This window comes from Ochlerotatus camptorhynchus, unplaced genomic scaffold, assembly GCF_037179485.1.
Source record: "Ochlerotatus camptorhynchus isolate MF236.1 unplaced genomic scaffold, CSIRO-AGI_Acam_v1.1 ptg000014l, whole genome shotgun sequence".
Taxonomy (NCBI): Eukaryota; Metazoa; Arthropoda; class Insecta; order Diptera; family Culicidae; genus Ochlerotatus; species Ochlerotatus camptorhynchus.
In genome coordinates, this window is record NW_027040506.1 from 302,030 (window position 1) to 312,553 (window position 10,524).

Sequence of the window (10,524 nt, forward strand, 5' to 3'; positions counted from 1 at the left end):
AAAAATTTGAATTGACCTTTCGTTCAGCCATTGAGACATCAATTGAGTTGTGCAGTTAAAACCTCAGAATTTTTAAATTGTTTAAATTATGATTCTTAATTGAAGGCTCTTTCAACTTAGGGAGTATATCGAGTTATGAAGATAATTTTAAGAAATTTGTATGACATACGCTAACGGAAAAAAAAACTTTTATTTCCGTCAAGTTAGGGAAAATATCGATTAATATAATTTGCTATATACTTTTCAACCTTTTTTTTTTTAAATTTTGAACTATGTTGAGCTTCTCGAAATATCAGACTTCATAGATATAAATTTTACCGAATTCGGTTCGACACAAGTTCAAGAGCTATGATTTTTTACAAATGTTTTATTCACGCTACTAATTCGTTACAGATTAAAAGTTACTTGGTTAAAAACCTACAACGCTACTCTACTTACAAACTAAACAATTCTTTTGATTGTATCACAGGCAGTTACAGAAATGTTGTACCTATAATTGCAGTATGACGTCCCTTCACATAGAAAATGTCTCCTTCAATCAAGCTATTTTATTTTTTTAAGACGCCACTCTAATTGTAATAAATATAAAACTGAGAAATCCATCTGCTCAATCCAAGTGTTGTTGAGCAAAACACACTATTTTTGCAGTCCAGTGTTTGTTGTACAAATCTTAACGCAATTTCCAATTGCAGCTCGCATCTTCTCTAGGAGATTACGGTTAACGAAGTACTACTCATCTAGTAAAGTCCATCATTGCATACAGTGAATGCATTAAGTAACTGGAATTCTGTCTTGGCTGAACGTTCTTCCGTCGTTTCATGGAGATCGCTTCCTTTTGGCACTCTGAAATAAACAAATTGTAACCATTTTGAAAATTGTATTCCCTGCACCATGCTTACCAATCGTTCCACTCCATAAGTTGATTGCATTTCCTCGCTCATGTGAATAGGAACCTCCTTGCTTGCGGATCCAAAGTTTCCGAATGATTCCTGCGGTAGGAATCGATGAATGACCGGGGAAATCAGTTCTGGATCGATATCCTTCAAATTCCTCGGCCCCGTCAAGAACGATACGATCGACCCAACAATCATAACCGTCAGCACGCCGATTGGTGTGATCCAGTGGTATGATAAACGGTACATAAAGAAAACGCCCGATTCATCCGGATAGACCGGATTGACAATAGTACTATTGTAGAACATATCCACTGGGCAGCCATCCACCGAGACTGGTAGCTTATGCGGACTGATATCACCATTAGCACTGGCATACTGTGCTCCCAATGAAACCCATCCGGACAAAAGAGCACCGGCGATACCACCAGATAGAGCCCCCATCGAGTTACTCCATGGCACCAGCATTCCAAGGGTGAAGATTCCGCAGGTCGTGCCAGCAGCGATGGCAGACAGTGATGTTGCGACACTCAAAATTCCTCCCAATTTTTCGATAATGAACAGGCAACCCATGGCTGCCAGCCCAAGTACCACCACACTACTCCTAACAAAGATATTGGCTACCCTAGGACTAGGATTAACACGGAACATTCCTTTCAGGATGTCTTCCAACAGAACAGCCGAGGTAGAGTTAAGCACCACAGATAAGGAACTGAGAGCAGCACCGAAGACACCAGCAATAAACAGGCCAGGGATTCCCTGAAGGTGTCCAACGATTTCCATTACATAGTGGGGAAACAGTTGATCGTCGGTTTTGACTAGTCCAACGGACGTTGGATCACACTGGTAGTAGTGAGCGTAGATCAGCAGACCGGCATAGCAGCAAACGGATACGAACACTCCCATTCCGATTGTAAACATTCCGACTGATCTGTGAAATATTTCCCGAATTTCAGTTCCGAGATCGATTTTGAAGAAACAAAATGAACTTACAGTTTCGCTTTCTTTAAATTTGGCAGCGACATGTACCGTTGAACCATGGTCTGGTTGACGGAGTTGAACGACGTCCAGTAGAAGAAACCTCCGATCAGGACACCCCAGAAAGTTTGCCGTTCGTACATCGATGAGCTCACACTGAAATTCAGAAATCGATAATTGGTGCCAATATTTACGGAAAGCATTGCGGTAGGATCTCACTTGAAGAAATCAATTCTGCCTCCAATTTCCGCTCGCTTCCAGACAATGTCTGCATCGCCGAGCGTGATGGTGCCCAGGACAACCACGATGACAACTGAGATGAACATCACTACCACCTGCCAGGCATCGGTGAAGACGACCGCTTTGATGCCACCCTGGGAACGAAGGCAAGTAGAAGGGATAAGGTATTAATGATCTTCCAAAAATAGTGTTAAAGCATTTTCAAAACTTGATTATCAAGCCTTTTTCTGTAAAATAAATTTTCAAATACCACAACGTGGGACCAGATCTCAAAGAATATCCAGGAGTGATAAGAGTCTGAGTTCTGTGATCTTTTCATAAGTTAATTAACATCCCTGAAATTTCCTAAATATTGCTACCGTTGTCATTATTCATTTTCAGTTTTATGAACGTCTACGCTGTTCTCGCAACTTATCTAAAGCTCCCCGAAGTGCTCCAAATGGCTGTTCGAGTTGTACTGTATTGTGAATAAAGTTTTTATTTGAGATTTAAAAATAGACTTTGGGCAAATTGGTGAGAACTAGGATTTTAAAGTTTGAATAATCGTCAAAATTTAATGTTTTAGAAAACATTCTTCCATGAACAGTTCGTTCGAGAACTTTTAAATTTTTTTTCTAGTGTTTGAATGATTGATGGAGGATCAGAATCTAATATCTAAAGTCAGAAATGATATGAGTTTTCTATAAAGTTACTAATACTGGGCTCTAAATCAGACTATTTTCAAACTATTCGGGCTAGTGGCATTCGAGCTAGTAGCATTCGAGAAAATGTTATCTTTTGGGGTTTTGGCACACCTTAAATGAATACGTGCGACATACTGGTCTAAGAGTAATCTAGAGCGGCTTTGCCATCAATGGGCTTGTTGGTTATCTAAGTACCGTATTTATGGTAATAAATAGCTCAAGCTGATAAGAACGCCAGTAGAGAAAAAAGCACTTACCAGTAATGTGTAAAATATGCATACCACGCATACAATCGCTCCAATGATGTACAGATTGAATCCAGTGACTGAAAATATGTATTTAAAATTATTCTCTATCCGCAGCTAATCAACATTTATATAAAGTGACAAATTCTGGAACTAAAACTGCCTACGAACAATGTGCATTAGTATATTCGCTTTCCTCAGTCAGTACTTATAAATAAACATCAGTTACAAAGCAATCAACTTTGTACCTGTAGCTAAATACGTTGTGTTCACTATATACACATTGACGCAGCCGTTTTAGATTCTAATGAAGTGCTAATTAAATACCTTGATTGAATGCCAGTGCCGGTACGTAGATTATCATTGGCAAGAAAAACAGCTGCAATGAAACGCGATCGGATTACTGTAACGAAGCTATTAGAATTCTACAGGAAACTTACCTCGTCCAATACAAACATCACAGAAGCTATCGACCGTACGGATGAGTTGAATCGTAGTTCCAGGTACTGAAAATGACGAAAGGGAACTTCAAGTTGCTTTACGGTTTGAACTACTTTTACAACGAACCTCATAGGACGAATTCAGCTTCAGAGAGCAGAACACCGGCAGGTAGATAGTACAAACGGCCACTCCCATCAGTAGGATCGGTATTACAATCAACCAATACTGCGTACCAAAGTTGTAAATTTCCGCCGGTGTCCCCAGGATCGTAACACCCGATATATATCCCGCCACCAGGCTCATCGCCACTGGGAATGCCTTCAACTTCCGAGACCCCAGCAGGTACTCGTCCATCGAAGACGATCCGAAGCTGGCTATCCGTTTTCCATTGCTTGTGTTACTGCTCCTGCTGGGACCGCACTCGTCATCGCTACTTTCCGGTGTTTGATTTACGGTTCGCTTGTAAAATCCAAAGTAGATCCCACACGCTGCCGACAGGATCAACATCGACGCAAACACGCCATAGTCTATTGCACTGAACTTGTACAGCTCCTTCAACGTGTCCACAAGAGACATCTAGGGGAAAAGAAGAAAACGATAAAAGGCTTATAAATTGGAATTGTCAATCAAAGTCAAAAGCTGAAGTATAGTACAATGATCCTTGCACCGGTTTGTTTATATCTACAATGAGTTTATAAATAATCAGTTACTGATGCCTGGTTTGATAAGTATAGACTTGCAAAAAATATGTTACGTTTCCCGTAAGTAGATTCGTAGAATGAAGCTTGACTCCGTTACTCATAAGTCCAAAGTGCAAGGGAAATTCGTCGCACCTGCAACGTACAACTTTTTATCGACACAGTTGGAACCAAATATCAAATTCCTTATCGCACACCGCCAACAACCCTAATTCAGGCAGACAGTGACTTTACAATTTGATTGGTGGTTTCTTCTTCATGTACGTAGTGTTCTATATAGGTAGTAGGTATAATTATCTAGGTATTCAAAAAAAAAATACCAACTTTCTTATCACCACCAACAACAATAAAAAACAGGCAAGGCATTACCTTCCCTTTCCTTGAGCATGTCCATTGGCGTAGCTAGACAATTTATCTGGAGGGGGCCTAGATAATTCTGGAGGGGGCCTAGATAATTCTGGAGGGGGGCCTAGATAATTCTGGAGAGGGCCTGGCCCCCCTGGCACCCCCATTAGCTACGCCAATGAGCATGCCATTGCAAATGTACTCAGATCGCCAGATGAGATACTGACAAACGTGTCTTCCTGTAATACAAGCCCATTGAACGGCGAAATCAATCGGCTACAATTGAATCAAATTGCCTTTATCAACGATTGAAAGCGAGCTGAGAATTTCAATCGAAACAACAACATTCCATCACGCACAAACCCACATCTTACAACATCGTTGTAGATCGATGCCAAATGGGTTCAATCTACTGGCGATAATAATAGCCTAGCGCATAGTTGAGCAATGTTTCATTGAATACCGATCGAGAAGCATTGGTAAACATGGTAAAATCATGACATTTATTTATGTCTGCAGTTATGTGGAATGGAAAAACTCCATCGCAATAACCAAATAAAGCCGGAATTTTTACAATGAGCACGTCACAAGCAAGAATCTTATCACTTTGTTCAATCACAAGGAAACGTTCATGTGTTTATATAGCTGTGAATACTATCTTAAAATTACATGGACATTATGTTACTGCTAATATTACTGGCAAGACATCTAACTGAGTCTGACTGAGAAAAATCTTTTTTTTTATCTCTTGCATCTAAGTCCATCGACTCACATCGCTCTTCACCTTTTTGCAGCAAATCTGCAAAATCTCCAGCAATCTTCTTTCCATCTACTAAGCGTGCGCGCATCTCACAACAACAAAGCAAAAATTTTCCTGCATCTTAGATAGAGTCGTCCCTCTCAAATAAACGACAAGGCAAAGGCAGAGCAAACAAAAACCATCCCACACTCGCAGAGAGGCAGTTCGCTCATTCTCTCGGAGACCAGTTAAAACGTTCGCTACCGACTGAAATGAATGAGCTTTGGAGACGCTGATTTTAATTCCTTCTGCAAAAATTTACACTCGATTAGTTTGCAATTAGATTAATGCCACCATATTCCTCAAGGTCTAAAAGATGTGGGTTTTTCATCTACTTGAAATATTTCTTTTAAACGTTTACCGCTTTCAATTCTCTTACGTCTTCCATCATCTTTTTGGACGCCGTAGCTTGAAATCGAATATAAAAAATCGGTGGGGTTGTGTACAAGATACGACCGTATGGTTGACGTAGACTACGTTAAGCTGTTAAGTAAACTTCTCGGGTATTTTTCTTGACATTGATTTAAAATACAGCTTAAGTAACCTATTATGTCAGTTCTGTGTACATATTTTGGATTTCATACTTGGCCAAATTCAGGACCACATAAAAATGCGAATACATACACTGAAAAAAGTTTTCATATAATTTCCATTGGGAACGCACATGATATTTTTCCAATAACAAATTTAATGATTTTTATCAGAAATTCACATAACATTCACATGATCACATGAATTCTATGTGATAAATCACATAAACTTCATTGGACACATAAGGTTCATGTGATTTCGTGGTGCGATTCCCAATTATGAGATCACATGAAAGTTATGTGAAATTCTAATGGATATTTTCCATCGGAAATGTGATTTATTTTTTGAGTGTAGTCTATTACATTTGGTTCCTAAATTGCAATCAGATGTGAATATTAAAATACGAACTAGTAATCCTATATATAGAGATTTGCGGAAGCGGTTATTTTGAGCTAATCGAGCAGCGAGAACTGTCAAAATGTGAGCCAAACGAGCATGTTTATCGTTTGCTCGAATGCTTCAGTTGAAAGTATTGTAAAAAGTAATCGGGGTGATATAAATTCAAACAGAAAATAAATATAAAAAATATATAGCAGTAAAATGCATGTTTTTGATATTGTTGGTCAAAAGCACTGCGACGTCAAATCACGGAATCGTTTTCGCACAACATGCATTTGGCGCTGATGAACCGGGATCGCTCAAGGCAGCTTCAAAAGTTTCCCACCTTCTTTAGTAAAATACAATAGCGTGTGCTCGTAGTGGTACTGGAAGAACCATTACATTTTAACTAGATACCACCAAATTATTATCATTGTAACATACACTGCAAAAAATCCGACGGTAGTCCGCAAAACACCAGCCATTTTTTCGAAGTTCAACGTTTTTCGGAAACCGAAAAATTCTCACATTGTTGCACTTTCACGACCGCAGTTAGGGCAAAACATGGCAATGCACTTCATATTCAATAAATCTGCCTTATTCTGCGAGTCACGTGACTCTCTCTCACCGGTGAGGTGACAATTGTCACCTCGTGTGAGGTGACTCTCCAAGCAAATCAAATGGAGAGGCACCTCACACGAGGTGAATATTGTCACCTCACCGGTGAGAGAGAGTCACGTGACTCGCAGAATAGGGGGGAATGTTATTCGAAATTTAAGGAAACATAGTTGACCAGATCACTAAGAATTCAAACAACGTAAACTAACTTGTAGTGTACACAAAGATTAGGTCACGCACAATGCTGAAGCATTTTGCTCCGCGGCAAGTGTTGGCAGCTTTTGTAAACAAAACAAATCACGTTGCCAAATCGTCTTATAATACTGAAGCAAAGAAGAGAGTGAAAGTTGAATTTTATGATAACGTAACAGGCAGTTGTGTTTTCCTTATCAGAAGACGGTACTTTCAATATTGAACAAAATTTTGGTTTATACGTCAGCGAAGTAGAAGGGTTATAACGATCTTACGTGGTGATCTAAGCACACCTTTTGTTCTTTAATTTGGAGGACAACTCTAATAAAAAAAAACATCATGCATCAGCATTATGTACTTAACAGCGTGTTCGTAGTGTCATGAAAAATATATGTAGAATAAGGTATCTGTTTCTTGAGGAAATATGCCCTCTTTCTATCTTATCCATGAAATACTGTGACTTTTCTCAAATCAAACGTTCGGTTTCGAATAAGTATGTGTTTAGTATAACATCTTTAGGCTTTAGGTAGTGATAAACCCACAGCCACAGCAGTATAAAGGGCAAGTCAAATGCGCACTCTTTTGCCTGTGGATTTGAAGAAAAACTTCAAGTCCCCTCATCCATTTATGTATGAGCTAGCTGTTCAGAACTTTTCTAGCTACGGCGAGAAATAACTATTAAACTTCATTTTACCATTTAACTCGTATTTTATTTACAGTCCATACGCAAATGCCCGCACCTTGGCCTTAACCCCGGCCATAAGATTCTGCACAACCTGTGAATCAACCGTTTTTTGCATGTAAACCCATACTTTCTTCAGTTCCTCGACTGTCTTCACTACCTTAGGTCGTTTAAGAAGGTGCTGCTTCATAATCGCCCAGTACTTCTCGATGGGGCGGAGCTCCGGAGTGTTGGGAGGGTTGAACATTTTCGGCACGAAATTGACCTTATTGTCCGCATACCACTTCAGCACGTCCTTGGAGTAGTGGCATGAGGCCAAATCCGGCCAGAAGATTGTTGGGACGTTGTGGGCCTTCAGGAGAGGAAGCAGCCGCTTCTGGAGGCACTCTTTTATGTACACCTGTCCGTTCATCGTGTCCTGGGTCACGAAAGGTGCACTCCGCTTCCCGCACGTGCAGATGGCTTGCCAAACCAGGAATTTCTTCGCAAATTTGGACATCTTCTGAGTGCGGACATGCTCCGGAACGCTGAACTTATCCTTGGCCGTGAAAAACAGGTTGCCGGGGATCTGTTTGAAGTCGGCCTTCACATATGTTTCGTCGTCCATGATGCAGCATTCAACTTTCGTCAGCATGTTGAGGTACAACTTCCTGGCACGGGTTTTGGCGGACTTGTTCTGCTTCTCGTCGCGATTAGGGGCCTTTTGTACCTTGAACGTTCGAAGCCCAGCCTTAGTTTTGGCCTTCTGGACAAAACTTCGGCTTAGGTGTAGCTTCTTAGCCACATCCCTAACGGAGGCGTTCGGATTTCGGTTGAAGGCCCCAACTACGCGGTTGTGATTTTTGGTGTTGTATGGAATACTTTTTCCTTCACTTCTGGGCTTCCGATCGGTGGTCAACCGTTCCTCGAACCGCTTAATCACTCGCGACACCGTGGAATTCGCGATTCCCAACGTTTTAGTGATGGAACGATGCGAGAGATCCTTGTTCTCGTGATGAATGCGCAAGATTTTATCTTGCTGTTCTTTCGACTCCATTTCCGCGAGTTTTGATCACAGGACTTTAAAACATTCTACCCAACGGTTAAAAAGTTAGAGCAATTTCATAGTGTGGCAATTTCATCGTGGACACCCTTTAGTGAGCGAATGTCACAGTAAACTGTTCACGATCCAAAAGGTCTTAGCCTTCTAAACAACGTTGCCTCCGGATCTCTAGCACCAACTTGTGAGATAATTTTCAAACTTAACAACCCATTATAGTTTTGACATGGGTCCTTATTCTGATTGAAATTCCTTAAGGACAAGGTTGATGGGATCCAAAAATGGGTATTATCATGGCTAAGTTTCAATTAGTGAATTCTTTAAATGTTGTCCTGAAATGAACCTATCATGGTAATGTACACATTGGTGAGTTAATTCCGCATATACGAGCCGAATTTATTTCCGCGCCTTTACTATGCTTAAACAAGCAGCCCGTTTTAAGTTGTTTATGTGAATCTAATCGACCAAAGACCACCATAAATTGACCTAGAAAGAGTAATGCATTCATTCATTAACATCGCACCCCTTTAGAATTCAAAGTCGTACGCATTCATTCGGCAGGCATCATTTTGCATGCTAGGCTTGTCTGACAACGTGCACGTGAATCAAAAAGTTGCACCTAGTTCGTTTCGGACTCGGTAAAGCAAACAAACTACATGTGCATCCTTATCGATTATGGCTTATAGATTTAACTCTCTCTTGCCGAACTGACTATAGGCAGACTTTGAGTTCTCTTAATGAGAGTAACGGATGATGACGACGTGAGCCGTGTGATAAGCTCGAGTTTGTTTATCTTCACTGTCCGGGAAGGGTTACCGAACCAAGTTTATATCCAAAGCGACAATGACGCCGGCGCTCTGGCCTTGATAAAGCTTTATTATCAGCAGTTCGGCCATCGTCGTTCCTTACGTCAACACACTGCTGAACAAGCTGGTCGTGGTAGGTGTCGGTTAACTTATGGAAACAAGTTTTGTTTTTTGCATCAACTAGTCATAGGAAATTTCCTCATGTTCCGGATCAGTAAGTTCATAAGCCGGTTTTAGAGCTGCTGCACGCGCATTTCAACTCAGGTTCAAAGTACAGCATGCACATTTCGATCATCTGCGCGCGACGATGACGACGACGACGACGACGCACGACAAAACCTTGAACCTTTCACTTCTTTGAGAGTTTGCTCAACTCAGGAATCTATGTATTACAGCACAGTTTTGAAATATCATCCTACACGGGGACGGCGGCTGGGCAAAATGATGCTGGCGCATTGCCAAACTTGTTATCACTTACTATCTTCTAACAGTTGTACAGCTAGTAAACACTCAACTCAGTACTATGCCACACGATTCGGGTTACGAATGTAACCTTATTTCTCGTTTTGTTTGCTATAGTTTATGCAGCATATAGCATATGTATAAATAGAGCCCGAACATCACACAACTGCGACTAAGCACTGCTAATTCCATTTTAGTATCTCAATTGCTGTGCACCAAAATGAGACTATAGATAGTACCGTGCGTACGGCTTCGATAGCATTTCCATATTACGTAATTGCACATTATGTTGCTAATATATGACACATATCACAATAACGATTCTTGGTCAGGTAGCCTAGCAGCTAAAGAACACAGGTAAATGACAAAAAAAAATAACAAAAACATACCCTTTCCTCTATGAAAAACCAAACACTAGAGTAAGCTAAGCACCAAGAACTTCGAAGACCGAACTGGTCAGCGATTAAAACTCGACTGACGACGACCGACACGAA

The 10,524-nt window shown here is 40.6% G+C and overlaps 1 protein-coding gene across 1 annotated transcript; it reads right to left on the reverse strand.

Annotated features, from left to right (window-relative positions):
* Positions 1-271: 271 nt before the first annotated feature.
* Positions 272-10,524, reverse strand: LOC135701226 (sodium-coupled monocarboxylate transporter 1-like). The gene is made up of 9 exons (XM_065222003.1): positions 10,420-10,524; positions 3,607-4,056; positions 3,480-3,545; positions 3,367-3,418; positions 3,052-3,119; positions 2,091-2,245; positions 1,887-2,027; positions 900-1,824; positions 272-843 (listed from the first exon to the last, which is right to left on the reverse strand). Exons 2-9 carry the CDS (start codon positions 4,054-4,056, stop codon positions 817-819), a joined length of 1,884 nt encoding a protein of 627 aa, XP_065078075.1. The 5' UTR covers positions 10,420-10,524; the 3' UTR covers positions 272-816.

Bases quoted from the DNA above. Each gene is read 5' to 3' on its own strand.
- LOC135701226 (XM_065222003.1), bottom strand. From the start codon at position 4,056: ATGTCTCTTGTGGACACGTTGAAGGAGCTGTACAAGTTCAGTGCAATA. The intron at 2,246-3,051 runs GTAAGTGCTTTT...CTTCGTTCCCAG, and splicing joins GCATATTTTACACATTACTG to GGTGGCATCAAAGCGGTCGT. The intron at 2,028-2,090 runs GTGAGATCCTAC...TCTGAATTTCAG, and splicing joins GGCAGAATTGATTTCTTCAA to TGTGAGCTCATCGATGTACG.